The sequence below is a fragment of the Simochromis diagramma genome, unplaced genomic scaffold (genome assembly GCF_900408965.1).
Source record: "Simochromis diagramma unplaced genomic scaffold, fSimDia1.1 OVJJ01000216.1, whole genome shotgun sequence".
NCBI lineage: Eukaryota > Metazoa > Chordata > Actinopteri > Cichliformes > Cichlidae > Simochromis > Simochromis diagramma.
Window position 1 is genome coordinate 5,589,282 of NW_024386883.1, and position 16,590 is coordinate 5,605,871.

At 40.2% G+C, this 16,590-nt stretch overlaps 1 protein-coding gene across 2 annotated transcripts; it reads left to right on the forward strand.

Annotated features, from left to right (window-relative positions):
* The first annotated feature begins 5,389 nt into the window (after positions 1-5,389).
* Positions 5,390-15,960, forward strand: LOC120734432 (serine-rich and transmembrane domain-containing protein 1). 2 transcript variants are annotated; one of them, XM_040033287.1, is made up of 2 exons: positions 5,390-5,893; positions 13,825-15,960. In XM_040033287.1, exon 2 carries the CDS (start codon positions 13,826-13,828, stop codon positions 14,165-14,167), a length of 342 nt encoding a protein of 113 aa, XP_039889221.1. In that variant the 5' UTR covers positions 5,390-5,893; position 13,825; the 3' UTR covers positions 14,168-15,960. The 2 variants fall into 2 exon arrangements, with proteins under 2 accessions (XP_039889221.1, XP_039889220.1); XM_040033286.1 differs by having other exon boundaries at positions 5,414-5,893; positions 13,821-15,960.
* The last annotated feature ends 630 nt before the right edge of the window (positions 15,961-16,590 follow it).

The window sequence follows — 16,590 nt, forward strand, 5'->3', positions numbered from 1 at the left end:
CCTTCCACCTTTAAACAGAGTCCACAGTGTCTCAAAACGACCCTTTTTAGACATGTTTTCCTCACACATATAACAACATATTCATGTATTTAAAATTCATGTTTGATGATTTGTATTTAAACAGTGTTTTCATGCCACAGCAGAGGAAGGAGCATCTTTCTTCCACTGTTATATGTCATTTTTAAACTCAGCTGTGTATTCTTTTCCTCCAAAGTAATGTAATGTAAATTGATACGTTAAAATTTGAATCATCCGTCATCTGTTGAATCAGTGTGTGGGAGAAACAAACACAAACAGGAGGATGTTACGTCGAGGGAGAGCAGTAATTTTCTTTCTAACAGGAAAAACGCTTTTGGAACTTTGTTCTACCAAAGACCTGATAATATATCCTCGCCTATTTTATACAGTAGGCATGGGGGATAAGGTTTCCTGCTGTGGTTATTTTCTTCTGTTAAAATAAAATCAATATCTGCACAGGCACCAGCTCATGGGACACAAAGTCTGTCCGTCTTCCTCTGTTTTCTTAATCTCTCATTCTAATTTCCGTTCATTCCCTAAGCAGATGCAGATTGCCCGTGACAGATAGCATAGGGCTGGTACCATTTCATTAGTGGGATGCATTGCCAGTGAAAGGCTTGGATGCATCAGATGTGCTGGGGGTTTGAGCAGGACAGTCCAGGAGACACCAAGCTGAGGACGAGTTTCATATCTCTAGGAGGCCTTTGGTCCAGAGGTGTTACAGTGCTGAGAGGGACCAGAGCTGAGACTGTCTCCCATCCTGAGCACAGAAAAGTTCAAAAATAGAAGCAAGGATGATGAAAGTTGCCACTAACTTGAAGGATAAGGAGATGAAAAGGCATCCCCAATCTGCTGAGGATTATTCTTGCTGGACAGATATTTTCCAATTCACTTTCAAGTTTGCAAGAAGAAAAAAGATTTAATTGGTCATGAATGTATCATCAGAGTCCAGTGAATCACCCCAGTGATGGCACATTTAGAGGATGGCAAACTGGAATGTAGTCAGATATATCTTCTTACAGTTGCCTTTTACCTTTTGCCATTTTCATGCTACAGCTGCTCAAAGAAGAGGAAATATTATGTAGCTAACCTACACTGGCAGCTCAGCCTGATTAAGCTTATCCCAATCCCTATTCCCACAAGCCCATTGTATGCCCGTTGTCTCTGCAGCCTATCTGCGCACGCAAACACCACACAGAAGAGGTCTTTAACTCTAGCATTGCTTTGTTAGTTGCTGCCAACACAGGCCTCGTGTGGGGTTGAAAACTGATCAGCAGCAGTGACTGGCTCTTAAAGAAGGCAATCAGTGCTTTAATAAGCACATTTTCAAATCAGAGAACTCCAAAGAGGACAAATCACCTGTGCCAAACTGAAGAAAACTGCAGGACGGAGTCTAAGCGCTCGCAGGAGATGCCAACAACCTACATTAAATATGATGACTACAATCTTCCTCCCTTGTCTCTTAACTAAAGGTCATATTGTTTCCCACCGTCCACCCACTCTATTTATTGTTTACTTATAAGCTGTCATGTAGATTTAAGGACTTTTTAATCAGGGATATGATGCGGAAGCTTGGTGCCAGTCTGATTCATTAAGAGGTCCATCACTGCAGTAAACCAGAGGCATGAAAGGAAAATTAGCACAGAGAGCAGGGGTGTGCTATTGTCTGTTTCTTATAATGGCAGGATAATTATGTTGCTTAAATCAGGATGCCGTATAACACACACACACACACACACACACACACAGGCTGTTCAGTTTATAACCCCAGGGCTACACTTTATATCACGGCATGCCTTTGACAAAAAGTTTGTTTACCGCTTTTTTCTTCTTTTTTTCCCCTTTTCATTAATTAAAAAAATGAGAGGAAAACATAAAGGAGGAGAGAGCAGAACAGAAAACAAAGTCAACCACTTGATATTCACAGCAAAGACAAAACGATTCAGTAATCACGCTGAAAGACAAAGTGCCGCGTTTTGTCCTTGTATCCCCAGTACCTTCTGCGGACTGCTCGTACATCAAATATCTCCCAGTCAGAGCTGTGGGACATATGAATTATGAATGTCTGAGTAAGAGACTAAGGGCTTCTATTTTTATTTTTTTTTATTTGCAATTTAAGGGCCTCAAATCTTTTGGTGCAGTAAATTATTCATATATTCAAATGAATCTGACTTTGAGGATGTTTTTCTTTCTTCTCCTCTTTCATGAATTTAGAGTGTACCCTGCAGAAGGAGAGCGCAAAAAAATTGCAAAGTGCTATTAATGGTGAAGTTTGGAGTAGGATGGTGCCTCGGTCGGCTGTCGGACTTTTGAGCTTACACTTGTGCTCTTGTGGTCGAGCTGCCCGCACTGCTAGGGGGTGGTTTGAGACAGCCCCAGTATCACATTGCTATCTCTCATTGTTATTCTGGACAAGTGCTCGCCTATCAGGCTTCTGTCCTCTGTGTGTGTGTGCGTGGACATGTGGGTGTGTCACTGATACGCCTCAGTATGTTCGTTCTGCTCCACGCTCTCAGATCTCTGAAGATCACTCTGATTGGCACGCCACCGCCGTGAGACGAAAAGCGGCAGTGTGCTGCATATTTATTGGTTTCAGAATCTTTCAAATGTCACTAATAATTTCGTACATCTTGGAGACAAAGGCACGCTGCCTCCCCGTGATTAAAGACGCAGCAATACTTTCTCCTGCAGTCAGGAGAGGATATGAAGCAGTTTTCCTGTGCTCATCACAGAGGGAAATTTTGCTTTTTATGAGCCTCCCTCTCAGCGGGATGCTCGGCAAATTGGTTCAAATTACCAGAGGGATGTAAATCATATCTTGCGGCACATCTAAAATGTACGCATCTTGGAACATAATCCGTAACTAATATTGTGACACTTTCCTGCCGTTTATCTCAGAGTTCATAGTTGTGTTCACACGGGTTTTAGCAAACAGAGATTTCCTTTGCAGCTGTACCCCGACTGCTGCATGTTTCTTCTCATTAACATGCAGTGCAGAGACTGGTGTCCTTACAAGGGCAGCTCTAGGATGGCATGGACTGAGAACAGGCTGGGAAATCAGGGAATGACATGGAATCGGCAGCTACTTCTTCGCCTTCTGGGATTAGTGACAAAAGCCAGCTGAGGCCGAAGCGCTTATCTCTATCCTTCAGTCCTCTTTCTTGCTCTTACACACACACACACACACACACACACATGAAACACAAACGCACACAAGAACATTTGAGTTTGCACAGAGTGAGGGTGCATGTACTCCCATTGCCTTAATTAGCTTTGCCTAGCATATTCCCTATTTAGAAAAAAAGTTCTGTGTCTGCAGTGATTCCCTTTGATAGGTTTAGAAATAGTCTTCTATGGTGTGAGATCAGGCCAAATAATTATTAGAGTAGTTAAATGAAATGCAAAACCAGCTTCTTATTGGGTTGCCAATCAAAATATAGTCATATATATATTTGTGCAGATCCAATAAATCAAAGCCCTTTTTCTAGCATAGCTGTCAGAGTACGTACACCTGAATACCAGCTGTGATGTTTGCCGATGCTGGATTTGGATGTTAAATAAAGTCATCTCATCTCTGCCCTGCGTTCTTCTTTGCTGCTATTCCTCTCTGGTGCGCATGTCAGCGGGCAGATGGCAGGAGATAGAGGCATCTGTGGAGGAGGAGGTGCCTTTTTCCCTTCACAGAGCAGAGACAGGTGACATCTGCCACACAATTAACACCTCATGAATACCATTAAGGTGCTAACAAGCATAATTTATGCTAAGTCAGATGAGACTGGATTTTATTTGGAGTGCTTTACACCAAAAGAAGACATATCTAGTGCTAAGCAAAGCAATTTAAACGTCAGTTCATCCAGATAAAATAAATCATTTTTGAAAAGTCAGGTAAAGTAGGGGGTGGGGCATTTCAAAGTGTGGTAAGAATTTTAAATAATTATAAACACATTAAATAATTATAATTAATGGGTTGAAATCTTTGATAGAGACATGTAAAGAATGAATTCAGTAGCTTTTCATCTAGAGGCTTTTAGCCTGTCCCTTTTTAGTGAAATATTTCAGTTCCAGCAGCACCTGAGGTTACTGGACCCTTCATTTAATGACATGATCAAGCTCAATTTTAATGAAGTAAATGATCAATAGCATGCTAACATGCTAAACAGGCATGGTGCACACAATAAGAATTTTATCTAGTTAAAATTAACACACTGGCATCATTTTCTTAAAAGGTTTTAGCATGCTGAAATTAGCATATCAATCTAGTCAAATCACAGCTGTGCCTTAGTCTCAAAAACCATGTGCAGCACAGGTTGGAGGCCACAGATGGAGAGCAGGCGATGAAAAACGGCTGAGGCTTCCGGGCAAGCAGATAGGCAGAGGCTACTGTGAGGAACAAGCAGGTTAAAAAAATGACAGGCAGCCAGGAGTAAAAGAAGCTGGTCTGTTGTTAGTAGCAGACAGAAAGATAGTTGGGATGTTGGTAGGTGTGCAGTCGTGTGATCGTGGCTGGCAGGGCAAATCTACAAAGTTCTAATGGAATGCAGGGACCTATTAAGAGAGCGAGAGTGGCCTAGAGCAGGGACAGAGACGGAAATTGTAACAGCCACCAGTCTGCTTTAAATCTCTGCTGTCAAGCTGCAGACACATATTTCAAAGCCTGTCCCAATAAATCCAGAGTGGTTGACACCACTGGCAGAGTGTTTCTCCTGCTTATAAATCGACATAGTTTGTCGAGAATACGATCCTCTCTGTTTCATCACTCGATGAAATACAGCAAGTTATAAGTTACGGGAAGCCTTTTTTAAAAAGGCGCCTCGTTTCATGTGTAATTTGCGGCATGTGTCCATACTCAGTTCACATAAAAAGACTTTTCAACAGAACAGATGCGCTTAGCCGCTGCTAACTGCTTTGAGGAGGTGAAGGAGAAAAAAGAGAGAAGAGAGACGGGAGTGAAAACACGAGATAAGAGCTTTAAGATGAAGAGAGGTGAGAAAGAGATGTTGAATGCTACGACTTTCCACTTGGGCCCCCCCCCCACACACACACTTACTTTTTTTTTGTTGTTGTTCATTCATCCGCAGGTCTGGGGTCTCATTTAAACAGCTCGGTCTGCCTCTCCACAACAGCAGCCGGTTATTACTCACCACTGGATGCTGTCTACTGACACAGTTTAGCTGAGAGCACAGAGCTGGCCGTGTGTCCCTCACACAAACAGAAGAGCCAAAGCAAAGGCGGCTCAATTGTGTGTTTGAGCACACACTGACAGAAATGTATTAAAATGGCTAAAACTGTCATTTCATTTACCTGCGTGTCTGTCTGACAACTTGTTGTGTGGCGTTAACAGGCTTTGCGAGCAGCTTATTAACTGTCAGGCGGCTCTGCTCTGTGAATGTGTCTGACCGTTGGTGTGATCGTTATTGAAGCTGATGAGCAAGCAAAGAGAAAAGTGGGAGGGTGGAGACGGAGAAGTGGAAAGGGGAGAGAGGTGAGGATGGAATTAAAATTTCCTCTCTTCTGCCCATCTTTGCTGCTTCTCAAGGAAAGGAAGTGTCAGTACATTTAAGCAGCCACAGTTTTTGTTGTAGGCCTTTTATATGTGTTACTCCATTTCTAGAAGGGACCCATATGTGACTGCTTCGTCTCTGGCTGACGAGCCTGTGCGGCCGTGTTTCACACTGAATGACAGAGAGAGAGAGAGAGAGAGAGAGAGAGAGAGCAAGAGAGAGAGAGAGAGCAAGAGAGAGAGAGGGAGAGGGGAGGCTCACAGGGAAGCTCTGAGGGGCAACAGATCTGGTTTGCTCGGCTGAAAGACCAAACAAGAGATGGATTTTTGCACAACGTGAGAGAGGAGCAGCTGCTTCACATAAGAAAAATAAAGGTCTGTATCCATTCCTCTTTCTTTTCTCATCAACTGCATGCATGCTGCTGATGCTTCAGGCTACTTTGTTTTATTTTACAACATTTTTCCAAATTATTATAATGAACCAGACAGAGCAGGGAATCTGTTGATGAGATCTATAAGGAAGGATCCTGCTAAACACAGAGAGATTATTCAGCTTGAACTCATCTCTTCATTCACAGACAACTTTATTTATGGTTTATCAACACCCGCAGAGCTGCGGTGAAGCTGCTGTCACCGGCAGCCTGTCAAAGTCAGAGAGATTTAAAAGGAAAAGTGTGCGAGATGTACGCATGCATGGCGGGAAGAATTCATTTTAGTCACCAACTTGGAAGGTGAGCGGGATTCCGGTGTGACAGTTGGGAAAAGGAGGAAAAGCGTGACAAGCGATGAGTGGGGCAATTGTTCCCCCCAAGAGGGTGAGGAAAGCGTCCTTTCAGAGCAATCCTGACAAGAGCGGGGTTTGTTTGCATTTGAACTGATGTATGACTCACTCAGCTCATCATAATAATCAGAGAGTAAATGAGCTGCACAGGCAGAGTAACTCAGCATCGGGTTTTATGCCACGGCGCTCAGAAATATCAGGAGTAATTAACAGATATGAGAATGAGGTGTAAAAATACACTTTACCACAGGGATGAACTAACAGACACACACACATACACACAGTGAAACATCAAAGCAAGGAGCTCATTATCCACACTGGCCACTGACCAAAAAAATCGTCCAGTGCTTCCTATTCATGATGATCACTGTTCCTGTCTGCTCGTGGGTTAACTCATGCTACCTTATTGTCAGTTAGATTAAACCCTTCGCAGCACCTTTGAGATCTCACTCCAATTTGGCCTTTTGAAAGCAGCACTTTCATGCCCTGAATATCTGAGAGAATCAGATAGCAGCTTGAACACCGGGGCACGACCCCCGGTAAAGCTTTGAGTGCAGTCAGGTGCGCTTCGAGATTTTGCTATTGAAATGTAAAAAGCGCAGAATAGAAACTGCAGTTTGCTCTTTAGTAGTTTTGCAGTCAGTTCAACTCCTCCTTTTTCTAAATCTGGAGCCTCTTCAGTTATGTTTATATTTGTGCACATTTTTTTAATGCTTTGCTTAAGTGCACAAAAAACTAGAGATGATGTTTGTTGTCATGCTAAACAAGAAGAGCAGAGAAACGGTTTACAGCTTCTGGTGAATATTGTAACATCTGTTTCTTCATACTTTCATCATTCCTGCATATCTCTGACCCTTTGTGCGTTATCTGTGGTATTTGCAACTGCAGAAGCAAATTGGAATTCATGTGGTGAGGCTTAGGTCTGCTTTCAGCTGATCTGGCTTTGAATGTAAGATACGTAGCATGGCTGAAATCCAGGTTACTTTTATCTCCTGGTAATCTGCTATTTGGACTATAGAAGTATACATATGCATGTGCAAGTGTTGCATGCATCCAATACAATGTATATCCCCAGGATTTCTGGGGGGTTTTTTGGCTCCTCTTGTGTGCTTTTTCGTGCATGAAAAAGTATGTGCGCATCGACACACATGCACACACTTCCACAAAAGAATATGGTCCAAATGCCATGACATTTTGAAACACATGGATGTTGTCCATTATTCATGAAGTGAAGGGCTAGTACCAGAACTAAACAAACACGAGAATCCATCTCAGTGGGAACTTTCAGTTTTAGTAAATATTTGCATAAGCCGCATGCATGGATTGTTAAAATTCCAGCAATGGCCGGGCCTATTTTCTTTCTCGGACATCACAAGGTTTAATAAAAAGTTGCAGAGAGGCTCCGAGGCTGTCTCTGTTTGGCCCTGAATGAGCATAAATGATGCTGAATGTGAAAAAAAAAAGACTTGCATAAGGCCTGAACGTTTATTAATCAAGTAATTAATATTAGACTCATACAAGGCTTACAAGAAAGCACAGTAAGATTTGCTTTGTTCTATGATTTTATCAACACATCGGGTATAAAACTGCAAAGACGTGCACTGTCCAGCAATATCAACAAGCATAGAAGAAAAAAAAAGACGATACGCACTAAGAAATGAAAACATGCAAAATAGGACAAGAGGGCTGATGGGGACGAATGGGCAGAGGCATAAGCTGAATGGTGACCGTGAAGAAGATTACACAAATGATGAGAAAATTAGGAGGGTGTTGGGTGAAGAACAGATTGAGAAAGTGGAGCACGGGAAGCTACGCGGCACCGTGTCTCAGAAGGAGTTTGGCTGAACATACTCCAGTAGCAGAGGATGAGGTTGTTTGAGGAGAGACCTCGAGAAATTGTGCAGATCAAAGAGAAGGAGTTTGATCAGGAAAAAGAGAGAGCCTTGGGAATCGAGGCTCACTGTCTATAGAGATAGACCAGTGGCAAATATATATATATATATATATACATATAAAGTCTAAGAAAGCAACAGTGAAGATACGCAGAAAATTTGCTGAACTGTGCAGCAGAGAGCCGTGTCTATACAGAACATATTTCAAGTTCATGACAAAGCCCAGAAACCAATGCTGCTATAGGAATAAAAAGCTGAAATACTTAATCAGACACAAGTCATATCAGAGAGCAAAAAAAAGAGAGCACTTCAGCAAGAACCCACTGATGAGCTCCAGGCTGCTAGACTCAAGGGGAAACATGAGAATAAGAGGACTAACAGGCAGAATAGTCTCACAGTGCTGAACTCTCTGCAACCCTGACTGGGAGTAAAACTGGGAGAAAAGTATTAAAGGACAGAGATGTAAGTCATGTCAAGTAAAGTTTGCTGATGTCCAGCCTCAAGGTACGGCCCTCACTCATCCTATTTCCTCTCAGAGGAGCAGCTACCAGCAGTGGTGTTCATTCTCTGTTGGAGAGGCTGTCCAACAGAGGGGCCATTCTGGCTTTAAAAAAGCAGCTTCTGCTCAGAGGGAGGTGTGAGAGCAGTCCAGATCACACTTCAGTGAATCTGAGATGTGGCAAGAATAGGAAGACATTGACAGCATGGATAGAAAAAAATGTTATATTGTGTCTATTAAAAAAAGTGTCTCTCTGAGCAACAATTTAAGATCACAAAGCTTTTAATTATGTCGCCAACCTTACACCTAGAAAATAAATCCTGTTTATTTGTAATGATGTAAGGATTTTCATGAGGTATTAAGCATGCCTCTTGCCCCCAAAATGGGCTTGAATATCTGATATCCATGTTTATGAGCAATCTTAATAAAAATCATGAATTACTGAGCAGATACATCATTTTTTGAGACGACAACTCTGTGGGAGACACATAAAAAGATGGGAATAAAGCGCACACATTAAAACAGGCAAAAGAAATTAAGTCCATCTTCAGCAGCCAGCGTTTTATCCTCTCTGTCAGAGAAAGGAGGTGTAGGGAGGCTCAAGGGCAAATAACCAACGATCTGTCCAAAGTCAGCAGAACGAATAGTGAGCAAGGCCTGATTGCAGCAAAACATTATACATTATACAAAACCCAGATCCAGCACAACCAGAGAAAAACAAGAGATAAGACGAAGGCCACTTAAAATTTTAACTTAACACAGTGTAAATATTTTTGCTGACAGCCTTCTGGGATCTCGTACACTTGTGCACTACATCACTGCCGGATGCAGTTAAGGATCAACAAAGAAAACTTTTGCAACAGACTTAATACATAAAGTCAAAGACTTGGGTTTCTACCTGACAGATAGAAGAAAAACCATAAATTTGTTAACAGAAGCATGTGATGTGAGATTGCTGACTCACTGGAGGCAGGAATAAACAACTCATGTTCCAATACGTGAAAGCCAAGCCACTTTTAAAATTCATATAATTTTCCTGTATAAAGATAGCTCATTTTCCCAATTAGTCCTCTGTGTTCTCTGTACTACATTTGCAGCAATTCCTAAGGAAAATAGCTACTGGTATTTATTATATGTAGGCGGGTGTGTGCATGTGTGTGTGTGTGCATGTGTATGGCTCACCTCTCCAGAGTCAGAAGGACTGCATGGCCTGCCCTCTTAAAGTAGATTAGCTTGAAAAAAAGAACTGAGCGTGCATCGTTGCCTGGATACAAAAAGCATCATTAAGCACAATTATCAGCCACTTCAGCTCACAATGAACAAGCTTCAGTGCAAATTTCAAAACAACATATCATTAAAATCAACAACCTATACAGAGGAGGAAAGAGTGGTATGGAAAGACGAGGCCAACAGATAAGATGAGGAAATGTGGCTGAGAAGAAGGAGAAGAAGAGAGATTTGAAGATAGATAAGTAGGCAGGAGTTCACTGGCAAGTTTTTGGGGATGTTTCAGATGTGTACACGACTAATTACTGACATTTTTTTAACCTCAATATATTGGAAATCTAATGTGACCAAAACATTTTATGCACTAAATGAAAGATGTCAGGTTGGGAGAGAAAACAGTACAGAGAATGATGCATTGCAAAAAGACAGCAGAAGCAATGAAAGGCAATGTGAGCAGCGTGTGTAGGGAATATCAATACAAGTTTCCAAAAGAGTCCGGGGGAAAAAGAGAGGCACTATAAGCTAACAAAAGCGGCAAGACAGTTTTTCACTGGGCCAGGACAACCATTGGGAGCGTTTGATAAAGAATACAGAGTTAGGGCAAGAGAGCACGCAATCACAGAAAGGCTGCAGCCCAACTCATTCCTCCTCATTATGCTGTGCATCTCCCTGAAGGTAGTTTGGGCTTTAAATTAAAGAGAGCTAGAGTTATTGCCAAATGTACCATCCAGAGAGAGACAGTAAGAGAATAAAATGGAGTGAATACGTAGGGAAGAAAAGATTCTGGGAATGGAGTGCCAAATTGCCAAACTTCATAAGCAAAAATCATCACAGAAAGTTTTGTACCAAATGAAATTATCTGAAACTTTGTGCAACAAAACAGACTGTATATAAAAGATGGATATAGCCACTGTTTGTCACCCACTGGTTTGCACATTCAGTTCAGTTTTGTTTATACAGAGCAATCTCAGATTAACAACTGCCTGAAAGCGCTTTACATTGTAAGGTACATAACTCAGATATTAGACAGAAAACCCAAACAATCCGATGATCCCATATTAATAAGCACTTGGTGACAGTGGGGAGGAAGAACTCCTTTTTAACAAAAAGAAACCTCTAGTAGAACCAGCCTCAAGGCCACGGCAGGAGAGCATAGTGGAGGACAAGGACAAAACATAAACTATTCAGCAATATGTAGAATATAGTCAAGTAAAGAAGAAAGTAGAAAAGTGAGTTTCCAGAAGTGAAAATCCCCCTCATTTTCCCCACTGGGATTTTGATTTGGAGTCACTATATTGTAACCATTCAGCTATCCACTGTTACTAAGTGCAACATTGTGGCATGATGCTATGTGTTGCTGTGGAAACCTATCAACTTTGTGTTATTAATAAAAAAAAGTGTTTAATTTGCAGTGCTGTGGAAAAGAACTCTACCCACAATCCTCAGCTGAAACAGAGATCTCTTTGATTGGTGGAGGTTACTGTTATCATGGAAATGTTTAAACTTCAGAGAGCGCAAAATCTTAGAAAGTGAGAGCGGTGGATGCAGTTAGGAGCACCATATCAGTAACTAGGGTACTAAATATTTTACTACACACACAACACACACAAAATATATATATATATATATATATATATATATATATATATACAAAACTATTATTATTATTAGACGTAGTAGTAGTATTTTAGATGAAAACAACTCCATTCGTGAAGGCTTGACGTTAGTCCCTTTGGAAGCTGGCATTTGGTGTGCATTTTGGCATGATTAGTTCATTCACTGCCAAATGTATTTAAATTGCACAGTCTTTTCACTTTCTTTTATTTATTTATTTATTTATTTATTATCCAAATCAAATCTTTTAATGGTCATATTCACTTAGTAGCTTATTGGCTTGGTTCAAGTCTTATAACTCTTTGAGTAATGATTTTCCAAAGCGTCAGTGGATAAAATGAAGCTCTTAAAAAAGTGGGCAGGCAGCCTTAACTGTAAACTTTATCAAAAAGGAGCCTAATCTTTTACACCTCTCACCATTTATTACCTTATCTGAAAGAAAGCATGGAGTGCTAAGCTAATAAGCATCAGTTGTTAGCTAATGTTTTAGCAAACTTCGTTTGCTAAGACTATCCACAAATGGCTAATTAGATGTAAGCAACTTGCTAATAAAATTTGAACTTTCGGTTTACTGTGTGCTACTTAATCAACTGCATGACAGGGAATTATTTGTTAGATAACAAACAGGATCGAACAGAAGTAGAAATTTCTCAATATTTCAAGTTTTCACTGAGTATCTTGCAGTTTCTAGTCACTTCTGGGTAAATCCAAATTTAGAGATGACTTATTTAAAATTTAGTGTGAATGTCTTGAGATACTAACCAAAACTTTTGGCCTACTGATGAAAAATGCAATTAATTAATCAAAATAGTGTCAAAAAGAAGCTTCCATAAGGTTAGCATGGACTTCAGTTGCTCAAATGTCCATTTGAAGAATTTCAGTTTTGTACTTCTGTATTATCATTTTTCAGACCCAGAGGTTTGCTGCTTGGGATTCATCAGTGTATAATAATATATAAAAAATACTAATGACTGTAACAATGTAGCATTATGAGCGTTTAATAGATTGAAAATGCTTATAACTTGCATTCACCAGCTATTCAACTTGCATCATTTAATCTCTGCCAATTCAGAATAACAAGCAGCTAGTTCAAGCTTAGTTAACTAATTAGCTTATGAAGGTTAAATCTACTAGCTAACTGTCCCTTTGTAGTATTATTAAATTTAAAACACAGTGTTCATTGGTCAGGTTAAATAAATGATTATTAGTCCACATCAAACTGATTTGGTGTCTGAGCAGCAAACTACAAAATTGAGAGAACACTTTGTGACACTGAGACAAGTTTATAATGTTTTTATTAATATTGTCAGAGCAACATTCCCAATGAAACATCATAATGAAATGAAATGGCAAAGCATTTAAAGTGAAACCTTCCAGTTTCTAACATGTTTTTACATTGTAGCTACTTTCGCAGTTTTCAGCAGCACTGATCTGATTAATAGAGGTGATTACTGCAGATCAAAAGGCAGGAGTATAATTTTCTCCAGCCTTAATATCGCACGAGTGGCCGGGCTCACATATGGGGCATGCTGAAATGTAGGCTATAAAAAATGGGGAGAAAAGGAGGCCAGGAACAGAAGATAAGAAAGAAGTTGAGCTCATACCACTGGGAGATGAAAAGTGTGCTGCTGACCTCTAGCTTTCATACCGGTCATGGTCATTTATTCCTCGCTTTGAAGTGTCTTTCCTCTGCTGTCATAGATCAAGTCAAGACACAAGGCTGGTCTAACCCAAATTCAGCACAGCCCCCTTCCCCTCTGTGTCTCACCAGCACAAAGACTCTGACTGCTCCTCCAGCGGTCGCTCGCATTTCCTCGCCAGTTTCGTGCCATGCAGTAATTTGTGATGGAATATTATTAACAATATTAATATACAGTGGAGGAGGATTGGTTTTCATCTGTCTTTGTGAAAGCTGATTATAAGGGGTTTAATTTCATCAGATAAGGATGGCTTCATTTATGAGCACGCACAGCTTTGGGCACCGAGCCTGACAGGCATTCAATAAGACAAGCACTCCCCCTGCTGTTCATGGCAGTGTCATCGGCATAAAAAAAGTAAAACAAAAAGCTTCCTGACTTTTAATCTGAACAAAAATCCTTTTTTTAATTGATCATTTCCAACCAAGGCTGTTTGGGATTATGTGAGGGTGTGGGCATCAGGAAGCATCTCCCATTCTTCAGCAGACAAAGAGAAATCACTTTTTAAAGGCTTTTTGTAAATACTGGATTTTTAAACTAAACATGTTTTTGCTCCTTTTGTCTCTCTTGTTATTCCATGACGAAACAACAGTCAGGATGTCTGGGATTGACGTTCCGTTGATGGACCAAAATGAGACCGGAATCTCGTCAGTAGACAATGGGACTTTCCTCCGTTTCTCCCCGACCTCTGCCTCCACATCTGCGGCCGCCTCATCTCCGGGGCGTCCAGGGAATGTTTATGTTTATGTATGGCTCTTTCTCGGCCTGCTGGTGTTCCTTCTGACGCTGCTCGTCATTTCCCTACACAGGCTCAAGAACATCATCTCCTCTTCTTCCTCTGTCCCCGACTGCAGCAGCGAGGGAGGAAGCTCCTTCACCAACATGGAGATATGTAGCATCTCATCTCAGAGGTCCACTATCTCTGCACTCTCCACCTGAGGGATGTGGGAGGGAGCACATACAGTACAGACATATGCACATGTGCTCTCATTCGTGCATGCCCATGCAAACAAAGGCAAGCATGCGCACACATATAAAGCACACAGAGGTCCAGCACCTCCTCACTGTGACATACAAACACAAAAACCTTTTGTCAGCCCCAAAGAAGCTGACATAATGGCATTACAGTCCGTGCATGCATATTCTAATTCTGGCGGGGCCATGCAATCTGCATAGGCACAGGGGAAATATCGCTCATAATGTGATGACGAGGTCTTGAAGGGTGAGTGTGAACGCACCCTTCTGAGTCTTACTTTCACAATTAAGACAAATGAATCTGAGATTCTGCTTTCCCTTTGCGGGGAACAGCATAATGAGGGACTCATTATCTTTTCTCCTCTTTTTTTCTTTTTGTCATTTCTCGTATTGCACTCGTGTTCAACTTAGAAGAAATACTATTGTTTGAAGTGAAGCTTTGTACAGCATGCTTCATAATGTCTGTAGACTACATTGCAAACTCGGTATAAAAATCCTATTAAAGCTCTTTAACTTTGTACATGAAGTACATACATGTGTCTCAGTAAGGTTTTGGAAATGAAAAGGCAAGATACATCCGAACTGTGATCACGTCAGGTTGGCTTGTAATCATTCAAAGTATGAAGAAAGGAGGTTGCACAAGAAGAGGACCGATAACAGGTGATGTGGATGTGAAGGTAAGAAAGAAATGACGCTTGGAGACTTGACAGACAGGCACCCACGGACTCCAGCTCCAGACAGGCCAGGTCAAAAGTGCCATCAACTACAAGAGGAAATTCAGAGCCTGAAAGACAGGTCTACCAGCGTGACAGATTACCACTCTTGCCTGTCAATTTATAAGGCGTCCGATCCCGGTCTCCATAGAGACTACAGCAGCTCTCTGCTGCCATCAGCTTTTATTCCAGGCTTCGGTTAGAGAAATGGTTGTTTACTCTGAAAATACATCATTTACTTATTTGTTATTTTTTTAATATTGTGAGTTGAAGTCTTTTTGACACTGTGACAAAAATGTATGGCACGTACAGAGAGAATTATTTGAAAACGGTTCATTCATCTTTGCCACACTTTGTCAGAAAAGTCAATAAACTGTAAAGACCACAAAGGCTCACAGATGACAGCCACAAGCAATAAAAACAGCCAGAGCTGTCAGACTCCTTGACAAATCCTCACTGTTCTCCAATTAATCTGTGTATTTCAGGTGGTACGGTCTGACAGACTCAGCACTCCCCCATGTATAAACTTTAATCACAAAATCCCTTCAACTTCTATACATGCTGAAACATCACACTAATTAAAAAAGAGATTAGCGGCAATGCTTTCGTTTATCATTCCAATTATAATTGAGGTGTTAATGGATTTGTTTGTCTTGCAAAATTAGGAAAATGGATGTAGTACTAAGCATAAGATAAAGCGTCAAATATACTGTAAACAAATTGGATGTAATTATTAGCTTTGCTGTAGTTTCACTTCAGCTCATTCTTCCCAATCCACGAATCCCTGGATTTAAATTTTTTTTTAAATGATTGAAAAAAATGCCACATACAACCCAAAAATATATACAAAAATATGTATCCATTCCTCTTTTATTATTAATATTTGGCTAATTCTGGTAATATCTTTATAAAAAAAACTGCGCTAGACACATCAATAAGATGCCATAATTAAGTATTCAAGACCTTAATTGAATTTTCGGTGGCTATACAGCTCAGTGGAAACAAAAGTGGGTACACGATATAGTAATAAAGCAATAATAACCATATATAGAGTGCGGTATTGAACGTAGTTTTTAGGTGAGCAATGGTAGATGTAGTATAGTATAAAGTATAAATAAAGAGATTAATAACTAGGGCTGATAATGTGCAAATAAAAGTAAGTGTAGTTTGTAATTGTACAGTTCATGTTTTACAATATGATAATATGTAAACATATTGGCCTGATTTAAGGTTATTACAAAGTAATAACTACCGCAAATATTTCCAGGTAACATTGATAGCATTAAATAGCACATTCAAATACAGATTCTTTTAAAACATGAGGTGGTATTAATTTTAATATTAAAATAGTGACCATAGCCTTGTTATTTTACTATATTTCTTATTGTAATCGGATTAATAAACACCCAGGTCAGTCAGTCAATCAGATTGTAAAGTTCTGGTCATTTTAAAGTAATTAGTTTTAAATCTAATTTAAAAAAAAAATAGAAATCAAAATGTTTCAGTATGAAATTAAGTCATATCATTTTAATATTTCATTTATAATTTTAGACTATAAAATTCACTTTTAGTGGCATAAATTGATACTTAAACTACTGTTATTTTCTACTGCCTGGTCATTTTAACTGTTTGACATGTAAATTTGATCAAAACCAATGTTTCTCTTATTTAGAA

Excerpts from the sequence above, each read along its gene's own strand:
- LOC120734432 (XM_040033287.1), top strand. The coding sequence starts at position 13,826 with ATGTCTGGGATTGACGTTCCGTTGATGGACCAAAATGAGACCGGAATC.